Consider the following 17,169-nt stretch of genomic DNA (forward strand, 5'->3'; position numbering starts at 1 on the left):
ATGTAGATTATGAAATTATGAACCTAACGCAAGTTGAACGGATCAAATCAGAGTTAAAACGGAGAAGTTACGCAAGAAATAAGGCGTAATAGCATTTCTATAAATAAACTGAACTTATTTTTGAATTAAAACAATTAAAAATATAAATTTACACGGTTACAGGACTGCGGGTACTATTTTTGGAAAACACAGGGACCTAAATAAATAAAAACAGGACTAAATTATATTTATTTTGAACTAGACTACGAACACAGAGGGTCTTAACTGCAAAACATGCGCGGCTTGGGCTGACTACGGTTGCTGACTGGGCTAAAATAGAAATAACCGTAGGTGATAGGGGCTAGCTCGAAAGATATACAAGACTCACAAAATAGTATATCGATTACGGAAAAGTACAGGGGTTAGAACGCAAAGTGCACGTGCACTATGCTGTGGACCGAGACTCCGGGCCGTGAACCGGTGGAGGTGCGGTTAGAGCAGTCCACCATGGACCAGGTCCACATTGGTGTATTTGGAGTTGTATTTCTAGATTTATTTTTCTAAAGGAAACTGCCATAAATACGAGTGATGTCACGATGATGTCAATAAGCTAGCAAGTAAAGAACGCACGGCCAGGCGACGCCGGAGTCGCGCATGCGTGTGCCATGGCCGGTGACGACCAGAGCTCGTCGGAGCTCAGTAAAAACAGCACAGAGGCCATGGTTAACCAAACTAAGAGCACTGGAAGACAAAGCGAAGGACGGCGTGCTCACCTAGGTGTTTACCATGGGTAGAAAAGGCTTGGCGGCGTCACGAGGCTTAAAGAGGAGGATGATGGCTTGCATGTGTACCACAGCAGCGATGAGAACAACACAGAGAGAAAGAGAGAAGGAGGAAAAGACGTTGGTAGCTTCTTCACCTATACCCGAAACTCGGCAACAACTCGTGGACATCAGCACAGCAGTGGACGACGTCTTCCATGGCAACGGGCGGACATGCTCTACTCGGTGAGATCCAAACATGGCGGCAATGTGAAGCCAAGACTAGAGCAACGATGCAGATGGATGCAGAGGGGTCACAGGCTTTGTAAGAAGCTTGACATGGATGTCACGCCAAATCGGAGGGAACCAGGGCAAAGTTGGAGCAGCGGTGGACTCCCAGCTCTGCAGTGGCGCTATGACTCAGGCAAGGTGGTGCAGGGGCTTTGAATTTGGTATTTATGAGTCCATGCTACTTGAGTCGCAAGGCAAGGCAGCGACGGGATGGACGCAGACACTCGGCGCGGCGGCGGAGGAGTCCGGGTTGCTCATGGGTGGAGGTAGGAGATGGAGCTGACTGGTGGGGCCGCAACGTTAGTGACACAGGGCGTGGATCGGGCTGTCAGTGAGCCAACATGCGGGAGAGGGGAGGCGGCGAGGGCGTGTGCTTGCTGGGCCGCGGGGTTGGGCTGCAAGAGCGGCTGAGCGAGAGGGGAGGAGACTAGGCCAGCCAGCTGTAGTGGTGGGCTGCAAAGCTAGGCCGTGGGGCATGCAACATGGGCCTACGGAAGCTAGAGCAGGCAACGTAGCGCTGCAGGCTTCATGAGAGAAAAAGAGATGGGCCGCCGAGAAAAACAAGACTGAGCGGCCAGATTAAGTGGAAAAAGACTTCCCATTTTCCAAATCGTTTTTCCTATCTTGCTTTCAATTCAAAACCAACTTCAAATGTAAACCAAATTAAATTCAAATACACCTTTTTAATTCAAATACAAATAAGAAATTTTGGTATGCTCCCAAATATAAATTTTACAAAATTAAAAATTCCTTTATTTTCAAATTTTCTTTTCTTCTACTTCAAAGCCATTTCTAATTTTTTTCCAAAAGCAATTTGAACCATTTTAAATTTTCAATCAAAACCACTCAACCAAATAAATCAAATGCTAGGGCATATATGCTCAAATATGTTGCTACCTTATGATGAATTTTAATTTAATGAAAAAATTTATTTTCCTATATTTTCATGAGCACAAAATTCCAAATTAAATCATTTTAGCTCTATTTCCAAAAATTCAAAATTTAGGGTGTTACACCAAGTAGGATCTAGTTGCGAAGGAAGTCAAACTCTATTCTTGATCTTTCTTGGTAATATTCCTTATGTGTAGATATGAAGTTAATCGCTTGCCATGATTATTAAGTATAATTGTACTAATCAATGTATGCTTTGACTTATAATTAAGAATGACTTAGAAATTAGTTTCTCTATTGCATCTACTTATTCTTGCTATTGCTATCATCAGGAGTACTCTATGTGTTCATTTATCAACTATCATTTATTATCTTATATTCTATCTCTTGATTTACCCCTGCTCAGAGTAGATGGTTGGTTTCACCATCATAGGTATAAGTTATCAATAATTTTTCTTTATTAGTCCTTCTCTAAAATAAAAATATAAATAACGATACCTGAAATACTCCTGGGTGAAGTACTACAATAGTATATTATCTAGGTGCTTGCAGAATTCCTTAATATATATTCTTTTTAAGTGTCATTAATAAATACCAACAGAAGTCTTGTTTGTCTCATTGTTACTAGGCTTGATATTGCTCATGCAGTCCATATTCTGAGTCAGTTCTCCAATTAACATTCATTTTGGGCATTTACTTCGTGTGCTGCGATACTTACGTGGAACATCCTCTAAATGTTTGTTATATGCTCGAGATAGTCCACTCCAGCTTTATGCTTACTCGGACTCCACTTGGGTGAGTGACCCAACAGATCGTCGCTCCATCATAGGATACTATATTCTTCTTGGCTTTTCTCCTATTGCCTGAAAGTCCAAGAAGCAAGCAGTTGTATTCTGTTCTAGTATAGAGGCAGAATTTTGAGCACTTGCTACTACTATTGTAGAGATTGTATGGCTTTGATTTTGGTATTTCTTGTGATGCCGCCACACCTCTTCTTTGTGACATTACAAGAGCCATCCAAAACGCTAATGATCCTATGAAGCATGAACTTACCAAACACATTGGTGTCGATGCCTCCTGAGTTGTAGTTAACTGATTGTTTTAGTAAAGCACAGACACAAGAGCAACATCACTTCATATCCTCCACTTCCACCTTGAGTTTGAAGGGGGTGTTAAGTATAAGTAGGCCCACCTAATATAGGCCCATATGGCCCTATATGGCTCCTATATATAGTCATCTCTACTAATGGAATCATTCATTCTCTCAGATCTCCACATTTAGTAACACTTTCCTCTTTTATTGTCAAAACTTGAATCAGTTTTCTCTGCGTCCCATCTAGTGTTCTTCTTCTTACCCTTAGTTGCTTTAGTTTGTTTTCATAGATTTATTTTTTTAACTATTCTAGACAGTGCACAGACATTGTCGTATGTTTGCCTATGCTACTTCACAATTTCACTAGCCTTTCTAAACTCATGCCTCCCATCATGAAACACAGTGGAGAGCTTCCCCCATTCATGGAATATTACAGTGTGCTCAAGGGGAACATACTTGCATTTTTTTTGATACCCAAATCAGCAACTATTTCTCAAATTTTGGAAAACACAAAGCCTTCGTAAACAAAATAAGCAACACAAAAGCTTCTTTTAACTTCTCAACATAAGAATTATAGTTAAATGCTAGATGCTACAAAGTCTATGCATGCACCACTACTTTTAAAAGCCCAACCATTATTTGATCTTCCTGGTCTAGAATACAATTGAGGGTTTCATAGTTTGACTCAAAGTCCAAGTTTACTGAACCTTCAGACTCTATCTCGAGAGTAAGATAGCTTGGTGATCCTTAAATCGGTACCACATCTTATTTGAGAATACACTATCTAGATAAAGATCACGTGTCTAGATATAATGACTAGACTAGATTCTTGATAAAAATTTGTTGGAGAAAAAAATACTTATTATAAAATAGCCCTATGTCTTGGTTACAAGCTTTCCTTTTGACATATAATTCTTCTAAATTAAATTAAAAACCCCTTGATACCCTCCAATGCATTGTACAATGAATTTGCAACATCATCCAATAAAATGTCAAAAGGAGTTTCCTAAAGTTTTCCAACATTATAATTTAATATACCATAAGCATATATATAGTTATGCATATAATTTCATATATTTTAATCACACCCTGTAGTGGCTATAGACTTTCACTAGTTAGTGCTCACCTTGCATGTATTCGGTTTATCAGCCTACTGTTATTGAGCTTAGGGGTGCATGTTTTTCAGTCGATGGGGTACATTGCCAGAAATTTAGGGACAAGATCTAAACTCTAGAAAGAAATTGCCAAAATGTTGAATGACAAGCAAATGAGATATGCATGCTTTGAACGAGACAAACCTTGCTAGTAGAAGCGGAAGCAAATGAGGGAATGGGAATTGTGGCATGGCCCCGCAATGGGACGACCAAGGCGATGGCGCCTGAGTACCCTGACATGGTCAAGACGATATATCATCCGTTGTAGACTATTGCGATGGATACGAGGTTGTCAAGGAGGGAGGATCCTACTGTGGTAACAAGGAGGGATTCTGGGGAGTGCCCTGCCATGGTGATGAGGATGGGTTCCAGAGAGTACCCCATAGAGGTGAAGATGGAGTATCCCACTGCGACAGAGATGAGGATGTTGAGGGAGGATCTTGCCGCGGTGAAAAGGAGGGGTTTTGAGTACCCTACCATAGATGAAGTATCCCTCCGCGACGACGACGAGTGTGTGAAGGGAGCACCCCACCGTGGTGGAGATGAAATGGTATTTGGAGTATCCCACCGCAATAGCGATGAGGGTACGGAGGGAGGACTCCGACATGATGGCGATGACAAAGTCGAAGAAGAAATCTAGCGGGGGCACATCGAAGGTGTCTGGGGACCCCGACGTGTCGGCGGTGACCACGGTAGTGATGCTTTCGAGTAGGAAGAGGAGCTCTCTCTTCCTTTCCCATTTCTTTTTCTACTTTTCTTTTGCGCGATGGGTTCACGGGTGTGAAGGTGGTGTTTGCCATTTAGAAGTGGTGCTAGGATGGGAAGGGAAAATGTAGGAAGGGATGAGGGAGGTGATGCAGTAATAATGAGTAAGTAGACGACAAAGATATTGTTTTACGTGGTCTCTAGTTTTCAATGCCATTCCACATCCCCGCGGTTGAGTTTTCCAAAGATTAGAGGTAAAGAGCCCCTTTAGAACAAACAACTTTACAGAAATATATAGAGATTTTTACAGAAATCAGATCATTTTCATAGAAAAATGCAAGAGACATAAAAAATCATTCCAAAGGGATCCAAAACAGTTTATTATAACCCACTCTCAAATGTCAATTTTCATCACTTATTTTCCATATCACTTCGCGTTTTCAACTATCCAAATGTCTCAAGTAGTGTTTATTAGTTCTAAAGGAATAAATGAAAAGGTATAAGACTTCAAATTCGTGGCCAGCATAAATTAGGATGTATTCTCTCTGTTCTAAAATAAATGCATGCCTCGCTTTCTAAAAAGTCAAATTATTTTAAGTTTAACAAATTGTATTGAAAATAGTATGTATATTTATATTTCCAAATAAATTTGTTATGAAATTATATTTTACTATCAATCTAATGATACTTATTATATAAAATTAATATGAGTACATACTTAGTGAAACTTAAAAGGTCTAACCCTTCAAGAAGCGACATATGTATTTATTTTAGGAGATGGAGAGAGTACATGTGGAAAGAAATGGAAACCAAACCATAGCAATATGGTAACTTGAGTCAGAAGCCTGTGTTAAGATGTATTCCCTCCATTACTTTTTAACTATCATTCTCACTTCCCGATAAGTTAAAAGTACTCAACTTAGACCAAATATATACAAGAAAGTAACAATATTTATGGTACATAATTAGTATCATTAGATAAATCGTTGGATTTATTTTTATAATAAATTTATTTAGAGATATAAATGTTGGTAACATTTTATACAAACCTAGTCAAACTTTAAAACAATTGACCAGTACAAATACCATAGCAACACTCCAAAAGGGACCAATGGAGTAGATTGGAAGCTCATATAAGGTGAAATCCTACCAGATTTTGTGGTGTAAGGTGGAATCATACCAGATTTGGTGGCTCTTGAAACAAAACTCGTATAATATTTTTTCTTTTGTTCCCTTTTTTTCTTTTGATTTTGGGTTTTGAATCTCCGAGATAATGGTTTTTTTCTCAATTTATCCCTTTTTATCAAAATTCCACATTTATACTCCTGGGCGTCAAAAGCCCATCTTTAGACACTAAGCTCGGCGTGGTGACCTATGATGCCGAGGTAACACGTCTCGACGCCATAGGTCATGACGCCGAGGTAGGAGGTCCTAGTTGGCATGGTTGGCGACGTGGCACTGACATGGCCAGGGCTCAGCATGGTAAAAGATGCATCATGCATGGTAGGCAACCAACATCTTTAGGCCTAAAGGTAGTCTCGCTGTGAACTTCCTCATCCCTGCTTTGCCCAACGGCTATCGTCGCTCACTGTGGGCGACGACACTCCATCACCTTGGCATCCCGCCTACCCAAGGGGGGAGAAGCAGCCTTCTAACCCTCCTACGAAGGCTAGTGGCGACGAACAACATCGGTCCGAAGATCATGCGATTGCACTACAACATGTTGCGGATTATAGATTGTGTGGCTCAAGAAGTTAGGTGAAATTGATAGTAACAGTGTGTCTGCTCATCACTACCCGTTGGAACCCATGACAATTATGTAGTTTATTAGTGGCAAGTATATCTCTAGATAAGAAAAAACTCCATTTTCCCTCCCTTAACTATCGCGAAAGTCAGTCTTTCCTCCCTCAACTCTAAAACCATAAATACTTCCTCCCTCATCTCTCAACACTTGACCTCCATGGTTGTTCCCTTGGTGGGTTTTATTTTTTTCTTTTATGTTTATATTTCGGCTGAATCTTTGAAAAATCATAATAAATCACAGAAAAATCAGAAAATAGAGAATCCAATTATGGTATGCTTTTGAACAAAGTTTTTGCTATAACTTTGTATCTCTGTTTTTCTAATTTATTTATATCTGCAGTTTGTCTGGTCCAATTATGGTGAAATTTTTATGGTGGATTACTTGAGCTTTAGGAAACATTTCATGCTCATTAGATTATATATGACTGACTTATAGATTTATCTAGATAAAACTATAACTCGATCATACATGATCCAATAAGTATGAAATTTTTGCAACATCTTAAGCGTTCAATGATTAGCCCACCGTAAAAAAATCACCATAATTGGACAACAGAAACTGCAGCTATAAATTAATTACAAAAAAGTTTAGATCTAAAGCTAGAACCCAAGCATGTAATGATTAGCCCACCATACAAAAATTTCATGCTCATTGGATCATGTATTACTGAGTTATACATTTAATTTTATTTAAAAACTGTTTAACAAACATAAACCTAGATAAATCTATAACTCAATCATACATGATTCAATGAGCATGAAATTTTTACTACAACTCAAGCATGTAATGATTAGTCCACCATATAAATTTCACCACAATTGGACCAGAAAAACCACATTTATGAACCAATTACAGAAAAACACAAATCTAAAGTTACATAAAAAAACTTTGTGCTAAAGCATAGTGTATCACATGTTCACTGTGTAGATCTACTCATGTGGAGTCCAATATAATTGGATTTTTTATTTTATGATTTTTCTATGATTTACTATGATTTTTTAAAGATTCAGCCAAAATAAACATAAAAGGAAAAAAAGGAAAACCACCAAGGAAAATAGCCATGGAGGTCAAGTGGCTGGTTTTGAGAGATGAGGGAGGAACTATTTATTTATGGTTTTAGAGTTGAGGGAGAAAATTGACTTTCATGATAGTTGGGAGAGGTAAAATGGACTTTTTTTTCCTATAGATAAAGATAGAGATGAAAATAATATACTTGTGGGCCTAGGAGTCCATGTCCTTTTTTTGGATAAGTAGGAGTCCAAGTCCTGGTTACCAAAGGCCCGGGACAGAACTCGGCCCAAGTCCGGCCCTTTTAATAAGTCAAAGGTCAAGTGACATCCCACACTCACCAATCGACGCACCGGATCAAACACGGCAACCCAAATAAAAAAACGAAGAAAAGCCGAACAAAAAACACGACGCGGCAAAGAACATAGCACCGCACCACCGGCCTCCCCCGACCTCGTGTTCGGTGTCGTCGCCCGCCACCCCATGAGGCCGCCCCCGAGACATGCCTCGTAGCCCCGGCGTTAGCAGCAGCAGCAGCAGCAGGCGCTCCCTCCGCGTCGCGTCCCCCGCCCCGCCGCCGCGGCCGCCGTCGCCGGCATTGCCATGCCGTTCGCGCGCCGCGACATCGAGGCGGCGGGCGCCGGCGCCGGCCCCGGCAGCGACGACTCTCCTGCCGCTAAGAAGGGCAAGCCGGAGCTCGCAGGGGCGCGCCCGGCTTTGACGAGGTCCGAGGCCTTCGCGTTCGCGGCCGTGCTCGCGCTCTTCACCGCCGGGATCTTCTGCGTCTTCCTTACCGCCCCACGCGGCGAGTTCGGGCAGATCCTCCGCCTCCCGCGCAGCCTCGCCGACGTCCGCCTTCTCAAGTAAACATATCTCTGCCCGCTTGCTCGTTGTTTCCCCGATCGATTTTTATTTGGATCGAAGCTATTGCGTATCTGAGACGCGTAGTGTAAATCGGGTATCTGAAACGCGTAGCGTACTACAAGCTTGGTATCTATTGATTCACTAGTGCTAGTTTGGGTGTGATTTCGGATGCCGATTTCTGAGGACTAGGCTGTTCTTCAACATCAAAGATGAACACGCGGTGTAATCAAATAATACTCAAGACATGTTTTAGTAGATGCAAATTTAAACATCAGATATATTGGTTACTAATTTCAAGGAAGGGGACAAAAGAGACTTGCTTTCGTATTTGATCTTGCAGTGGCTGCAACAATGAGAGACTTTGTCTAAGTCAAAACCTCGTTAGGAATTAGGCAAGATTAGACGCTCATTGGATGTACAAATTTCAATAGTTGTTGTGGACAGCAACTTGCTTTCGATCTTGCTGTAATTGTCGTGGACAGCGACTAGCTTTCTTTCTTGCTGTAAATTTTCTCTCTCGGGAGTCAGTACTCAGTACCACTATAATTCTTCTCAGGTTAATTAGCAGGGGAAGTTTGCAAGTATATTGGCCTTGCGTGTCAATTTTTCAAAGCTCCCCATTACCATCATCCATACAAGATGAAAGATGATACCCACATTTATGTTGGGTTCTACATGTTAGAGAAGTACTTAGTTATAGATATAAACACTGGACAATGCTGTGTGGTACCAAATTAATTATTTACAGTTTTTTTGGACTACTGTACCCATATCGATTTAGTTAGATAAAGTAAATATTTTCATTTTATCCATACCTCTTGTTGAAGTTCGGTACAAGTTGCGTATGCTTTGTTGTGCATTCGATACAAAAAATTGAATCTTGTAAAGTTACTGGCACTAATATAAGATCCTAGACCTAATATGATTCAAGAGCTAGGTTTATTTTGTAGTTTTCCATCAAGATAACACAATTTAACCTTGTAAATAGATATTTGAACCTAACTTAGTTATTTTAAATGTAAATCTGAACATTCAAGCAATTTGAATTTTTGTTGTTTATTATGCATTGTACTCGAAGGGCGGGCCTGGTGCAAGCGGTAGAGTCTTACCGCCTGTGACCGGAAGGTCCTGGGTTCGAGTCGCGGTCTCCTCGCATTTCACAGGCGAGGGTAAGACTTGCCACTGACACCCTTCCCCAGACCCCGCACAGAGCGGGAGCTCTCTGCACTGGGTACGCCCTTTTATTATGCATTGTACTCACCTTTCACAGTACAGAATAGACATTTGATCTCTGTCGCCATCAACTAAGTCGTAGGATTGTTTCGCCTATCCCTCAGTTCTGGGTTACTAATTTAACAAGACAAGAACTCACTGAAAATTAGTTATAACTACCAATTGGTCATTTGTTCTGATGAATTAGGATGTGACCTTGCATTTCTGTTACAACCAGCGAACTACTCACCAAACCATAGTACATTCAGTTATTTACTTACATTTCTTGTTACAACAACACAGACACTCATTTTGTTTGTTTTGGCTAATTTAACAATTTCATTTGGTGTCTAAGAGACACTGCGAGTATTTACCAAAATCTAGCATGCCGAGGTGTGCTCCTACGTTTCAATTACAGTCCTCTTCTAAGATACAAGCTGAGTGCATCTGATGCTATGCTATTTTCCTATTTGAACATTTTACTTGTACTAGTTTATTAACCATAGAATTCTCAGAATTTTCAATCTTAACGCAGGTGTTACTGAACACATAGCCAATTTGTTTTAACTGATTTTCTACTAGACTTACACTCTGTTACCATTGGTGGATAATAACATGAAAAAATTGGAAGTCATTTATGCTTTTATAGTATCTAGACATAGCGTGTATCTAGGTGCATATCAAAAGTTATGGACCTAGGAAAGCCAAAACGACTTAAAATTTGGAACAGAGTGAGTAATTTTCATGTCTGCAATCTTTGTAGAGTATAGTGAGAATGAAATTAGTGGATATAGTTTGGGAATAAGACATCTGTTGCTGTTTGCTAATAAGTTTTTATAAACTTGCAGAGACAATCTTGCTGTTTACGCGAGAGATTATCAAACAAATTTTATATTGGGTTATTGCTCAATATACATCTTCATGCAAACATTCATGATCCCTGGAACAATATTCATGTCATTACTTGCTGGGGCTCTTTTTGGAGTGATTAAAGGTGGCATTTTGGTAGTTTTCACTGCCACAGCCGGTGGATCGTCCTGCTATTTTGTCTCCAAGCTGATTGGCAGACCCTTGGTTAGTTGGTTGTGGCCTGAAAAACTGAGATATTTCCAGTCAGAGGTATCTTCTGCTATGCCTGTTCTGTTGGTTAACATTTTCTTGAGATCCTTCCTGCAACACAAAGTTCGTTTCTTTATTTCATAAAAAATGACCTATAGTCATGTACTATTATTATGTAACAAATACCATTGTTTCTGATGCAGATTGCTAAGAGGAGAGAAAAGCTATTGAATTATATGCTTTTTCTGAGAATAACTCCAACTTTGCCCAATACATTCATAAATATGGCGTCACCGATTGTTGACATACCTTTCCATATTTTCTTCACAGCAACACTAGTTGGTCTTATTCCAGCATCTTATATTACTGTAAAGGTAATCTTCTTCTTTAACAACAGAGTTGGTATGATTGTTTGACTCATTTTTGGATTATATTGAATCATTAATCAGAAGAGCGGGCCTGGTGCAAGCGGTAGAGTCTTACCGCCTGTGACCGGAAGGTCCCGGGTTCGAGTCGCGGTCTCCTCGCATTGCACAGGCGAGGGTAAGGCTTGCCACTGACACCCTTCCCCAGACCCCGCACAGAGCGGGAGCTCTCTGCACTGGGTACGCCATTTTTTTATTGAATCACTAATCAACCAATGTCCATGTTGTATTGTTAAGAAATCAATTGAAACATGGACTTGGGTGCTTAAGCATCAAGAGTGCCAAATATGTGTCATTATTTAGGGTTCTAAATGTATGGCATTGTTCTTATGCTGATGTTTGATGAATGGAGATGAAAGATAACATGTGTCATGAACTGCCTAAGCATGTCCTTGCTGATGGCTTCAAGCCTCTAACAAAATTATTACATATCTTTGAAGTTTTCTGGGTTTAGTGGAAGCTGTATGAGCAAACATCATCACGCGTGCCTGGGCCTAGGGTCTCCTTCTTTTTGTGAGGATAGGGGCTCCTTATCTATAACTGTTGTTAATTCCAATTAACCAGTAGGAACCTTGTTAGACTCTATCCATACTACCCATCCCTGTGCAACCTCTTAAGCCTGTACTTAATGAAGAGTTACCTTTTTCACTGCTAATAGGCTACTTGACCTAGAAACTACCTGAGCTGTGAGCTTCACCCACTTTATGCTTCCCTGTAACTCTAGTGAACATCTTTTATCAATCTTCTCAATGTATTGCATTGAAATAATGAATCTAACCTTTCTTTGGAGCCTGACGGTCTTGTTCCTTGATTATACTTGCTTTTGAGCATTTTCAGTCATTTTCCTGCTAATAATTTTTGTGTCATTGTCATGCAGGCTGGTAGAGCCCTCGGCGATCTGAAGTCAGTTAGAGAGTTGTATGACTTCAAGACATTAGTGGTTCTGTTCCTTATTGGATCTGTTGCTGTCGTTCCAACAATCCTGAAAAGGAAGAGAACATACGAATGATGTCTAGAGCATCTCATACTTTCTTTAGATGCTCAAAATGTATTAGGATTTTTTTCACCTTTCTTTTTGTTTTCTTGATATCGTATACATATTCAATTCTATACGTAGAGATGTAAAATTGAATGCTTTCTAATACCAGATGATGCCATCATTGTATCAGCATGTCTCCCTGTTCATTGTTGATCACCATCGTCAGTTCACTCGTGCTACTGTGCATGCTTATATTATCTGAACTGAGAATTTATGTTATTGGTGTGTTGTATGGCTCTCTGTATTGCACTTTATATTAATCTCAAAGGACTGTTTTTTTAGAAATGGGTTGGGTATTCCTAATGATATCTTTTTTTTTTCTTTCTAAAGAAAGGAACGCAAAGGAAAGAAAAAAAAGTACAGAAATAGGATAGGAGTGTTGTGGGGAGGAATGAAAAATGCATGAAGATGTAAATAGAAGCGTTTGGAACGTAGGGATTTATAACACTAAATTCTCAAAACATAGGTGTGATAAAAAAGATAAACATTTGTTTTGTTATTTTTAATATTTAAATTTTAATAATTAATAAGGAAATAAACATACGTGATTATTTCTATGACATGAGATAGAACTAAAGAGAAAATAGTAAAAGATGTGCATGATTATGATTATAAAAAAGAAAAAGAATTGTATCTGAAGCATCCTCCTAAATTTTTCTCTTTCCTCACCCCCTTCGTATAAATGTCCATGCAGCCCAGGGCATGACGGCCCACCCCGAAGCACGGCATTTTAGCCCGACACGAGCACGACACGGCCCGGTGAGCAGCGGGCCCGAGCTGGCTCGGCCCGATACACAGGGCCATGCTTGGTCTACTGCTCAAGCACGGCAGGCGGCACGGCACGGCCCGGTCCACAAGGGTCAGCCCGGTGGCGGCCCGGCCTGCTCACATCCTAGTATCCCATCACCAGGCTAACGGTGGCCGCTAACCCTAACTCCCCCTCCCCTCTTACTCTCTCTCTCACCCATCCAGCGTAGGGCCGTAGGCGCGCAGCCCCCTCCCAGCAGCGCCGCACTCTCGCCCTCTCGGTCGCAGGTCGCCCCAATCTCCTCGGCTCCTCCCCTTCTTACCTCGCAGACACACAGTCGCAGGCTCACAGCTCGCGCTTCCCTTTCACGGCCTCACCTCTTCCCCACGCGCGACAGCGTCTCCCTCGTGTGCGGCCGTCTTCCTCCCGCATGGCGTCCCCGGCTAGATTCGAGCAGCGACGGCCGGATTCAAGCGCGCCGGCAACCGCCTCTTGGCCCTCCTCCATGCCTGTAACACCCTCGGTGTTACACCCTAAATCATTTACTAAAACATGTCATGAGCATCATATTTATGTGTTAATGCATGTGATAGAATGTGTAGATAAACGAAAGTTGATTCAATGGTTCATGTATATCAAGTAGGGTTTAAAACTATTTTTTATTAAGCGAAAATACTATAGAACATGTGTGTGATACTTAAATAAAGTTTGAAGTACAAACTTTGTAGATGATAGTGGAATACTTGTTGTTGAAAAATGATATTGCTAGCTAGTATTTCTACTAGCCTCGAAATTGTAAATTGAATTCAAGTTCAGCTCAAAAACTTCAAAAATTTCTAAGTTTGTCAACAGCTAGACATTGCTATGTTTAGCAAGTTATTTTGAGAGATTAGGTTAAGGGGTGGTGTAGTGTTATAGCTCGATTTGGTAGTCTCATATGCCATCTTGAGCATGGTAAAGATGGTTTGGTTCCTGAAGCAACCATTTAGTTGTTTTGGGAGCTTTAAAATTCGTGCATGACTCGGTCTCGGGCTGGTAGGCCGCGTGGGCGCGGTCACCACGCTCGGCGTTGCCACGTTGGTTGCGCGTGTGCGCGCTGCCGCGCACGGCCGACCGTGGCTGCCTCTGGCCTGGTTGTGGCCCGGCTATCGCTGGCCCCACCGCGCAGAGCTACTGCTGCCCGCCCCGTGCCACGACGAAGCCACTGCCGACGCTATCACCTTGCCGTCACGTTCACACACTGCGCCTCACCACACTGCCGACCCGCCTCGCGCCATGACGCTGCCGCTGCAGTCACATCGTCATCGTGTCCGCGCCTGTTCGTTGTACCCTTTGCGCCGTTGCTGGCCCAGTTCAAGGCCACCACTGCCGTGTGCACGTGGTCGAGCTCATCGTCGCCTTGTCGTTTAAGACCACTGTGGCCACGCGGGCCACGTCGATCAAAAATGCACGCGCCTATCTACTAGCGCCTGCGCGTTGGTCTCCATGATCTTGCCGACCGCATCCCACCAAGGCGAGGTCGAGCCGAGCCTACCTACCGCGTCTCGTCTCTCTTTTTCTCTCTTTCTCCCTCTGCTATTGCCACGAGCCGCGCCATCTAATTTACCCAATGAATGATCACCTCTATTCAATTCATCGTACCCATGGCTTCACGATCATGTCCTCTCGCTGCCTGACCCTACCCAGCCTTGAACCGTGCCCAGCCAAGCTCCAATTTTGGAGTTTCCCCACCACCATGTCGATAAGGCCGTGTCTGGCTGTGGATGTTGGCAGCCCTCCTACCATCCCTCCTGAGCCAATTCACTTGCATCACTAGCTTCACCTTGCCTCTCTCTCCACCCTGCGTGCCTTAGACAAACTGCTACCGCCTCCCCGTCGTCACTGACGTGACCGTGCCACCGTGGTGCACCACGCACGGCTCGGCCATACGTGGCTAGCCCTCCTTCGCCATCCTCCACCCCAACCGTCACCTCGGCTGGGCCATGGTAGTCTAATGATGCTCCCTTGCTAGCTAGTTAGGTTCTTAGGTGCTCTAGATCGCCGGGGTAGCTGCGCCACCGTTGTGGATGGTCGTGCGTCGCTGCAGCTCGCTCTAGCATGTCTCGCCACCCCTCGCTGCCGCTTAGCATAGCCGCTTAGGTCTAAGATGGTGATCGGCCTATTAGGTGGGCCCGCATAGGTCCTAGGTGGCCGACGTAGGCGCTCAGTGGCACCGCTCGCCGCGCCGCCGTGCACTAAGTTGTCGAGGGTGCGCACGAGTGAATTAAGCAAAAGTCAAGGGGTTAAGTGAGAAGGTTTGAGAGAGGAGAAAATAGTGTTAGTACATAGTTGTAATTCGGAAGAAGTGCGGGGTCTAATTTGGAAAACCTCAACGCGAGCGGGATTTCCCCGCCGCGAGCCGTCTCCGCGTGGGCCGCACCGCGGGCCGCCGCGCGCTCGCGCGCGCGCTGCGTCGCGTGGGCTGCGTGTGTGGGCTATGCGGGAGAATTCATTTTTCTTTTTCATAAGGAATTAGAAATAGTTTTCTAATTTAATTTTTGAGCTGAACTTTGGTAAATCATATAAAATCATGTAGATGTCTAAAAATTATAAAACAAATTTTATTAGGTTCCTAAAGTTATGATCTATCTGTTAGTATGTTTAGTTCATATATATACATGTTGGTACCAGGAGCTATTAAATTATTTGAGAGTGCTTAATATTATTAGGTTAAATATTATAGGAATTTTTGTGGTAAATTGGTGATAGCTTTAGTCCTGAAATTTTTATAGTAGCTTCATTGGATTATTATATGCTCACTAAAATTTTTATTACTTTAGAATAGACTAAGCATTAGGGTAGTTAAATGCTCTTTGTTTCAATGTACGTTAAATCATTAGTAGAAATAAAGATATATTCTTCATTTGTAAAGCTAGGTGTTTGTTAGCTGAACCCAACACTTTGCTTGGTAAAAATGATAGTTAGCTTAGTACCTTAGTCATTAGAGCTAGCTTAGTAGCTTAGTATGCGTATTCTTATTTTAAGAGTTGCTATGGCATAAATGCTAAGTGTTGCATCCTCATCGCATGCATATAGAGAACGAGTTGGCGGAGATGGTGACCACCGACGATCACGAGTTCGAGGAGATCATCAAAGAGTACGAGAAGAAAATTCTTGTGTAGGAGAAGGTCCCGGAGCAGCCATTGACTAACTTAGCTGACACTGCACCTGTCCAAGGCAAGCCCCGGTGCATAACCCTTATTTTTTATAATCACTGAATATATATATGTGATGTGCATTTACATTACAGAAATTTTATGAAAACAACATGCATAGATACCACTGTCCTATGAGTCCTAGTACAGGTTTGAGTAGCTGCTATGCTTAAGTTTTCGGTAGCGTAAGTAACCTGCCGTTACTCATAATAGATGATTATTTTAGTTACCCTCATGATAAAATGATGAAAGAAAAAATAGAGACAGGGTAGGGATATGGTATGAGTATTGGTGGGTGTAACAGGTTATGTCCCGCGGCTAACGGGGCTTAGCTTGGTTACACTGTTTCCCTGTTTATGTCGATTAAGGACCGTCTGTTGCTATGGATGGTAGTCAGGTCACAGACTTATTATCCTGAGCACATACTTGCTTATGGGAGCGGGAAGGCTCATAACGCTATAGTCGTGGGTTTCAACTCTTTTCGGACCGACTGATTGGAGACGGGAAAAGTTGGAGGTCTAAGCACCATACTGAGACCAGGTCTTAAGTGTGGGGGCTTGAAGTCCAAGTTTGGATGGGGACCTAGACCCGTGACAGGAGTGGAATGGGTTGGTCTTGTTTGTGCCTGGGGTACACACAGGGTGTGTGTTTTGGGGTACCCAGCTGGGATACATTGGTTCCCGAATCGTCGTTTTCGTGAGATGGTACGACTTGACTATGGTCTAGCATCGTAGTAAGAACTGAAAGATGAAAGATGGTGAAATTGTTCTGATTGCTCAACCCTTGTTTGAAAGTAAAACATGTGCTTACTTAAAATGGTTAGCTAATGAAGTAATCATGACTGCTAATAAAATTTGACTGTAAGAATAAATTATTAGTAATGTTTTTTGCAAACAAAAAGAAAACAACAAACCCATATTGCCTATCATACTCTTTGAGAGT

The 17,169-nt window shown here is 42.1% G+C and overlaps 1 protein-coding gene across 1 annotated transcript; it reads left to right on the top strand.

Annotated features, from left to right (window-relative positions):
* The first annotated feature begins 8,109 nt into the window (after positions 1 to 8,109).
* Positions 8,110 to 12,408, top strand: LOC136474322 (uncharacterized membrane protein At4g09580-like). The gene is made up of 4 exons (XM_066471918.1): positions 8,110 to 8,549; positions 10,611 to 10,881; positions 11,025 to 11,195; positions 12,124 to 12,408. Exons 1-4 carry the CDS (start codon positions 8,290 to 8,292, stop codon positions 12,253 to 12,255), a joined length of 834 nt encoding a protein of 277 aa, XP_066328015.1. The 5' UTR covers positions 8,110 to 8,289; the 3' UTR covers positions 12,256 to 12,408.
* Positions 12,409 to 17,169: the final 4,761 nt, after the last annotated feature.

The sequence above is a fragment of the Miscanthus floridulus genome, chromosome 1, assembly GCF_019320115.1.
Source record: "Miscanthus floridulus cultivar M001 chromosome 1, ASM1932011v1, whole genome shotgun sequence".
NCBI classification, from domain to species: Eukaryota; Viridiplantae; Streptophyta; class Magnoliopsida; order Poales; family Poaceae; genus Miscanthus; species Miscanthus floridulus.

Coding starts and splice junctions, on each gene's coding strand:
- LOC136474322 (XM_066471918.1), top strand. CDS start 8,290: ATGCCGTTCGCGCGCCGCGACATCGAGGCGGCGGGCGCCGGCGCCGGC. Junction 8,550..10,610: donor GCCGACGTCCGCCTTCTCAA/GTAAACATATCT, acceptor ATAAACTTGCAG/AGACAATCTTGCTGTTTACG. Junction 11,196..12,123: donor CATCTTATATTACTGTAAAG/GTAATCTTCTTC, acceptor ATTGTCATGCAG/GCTGGTAGAGCCCTCGGCGA.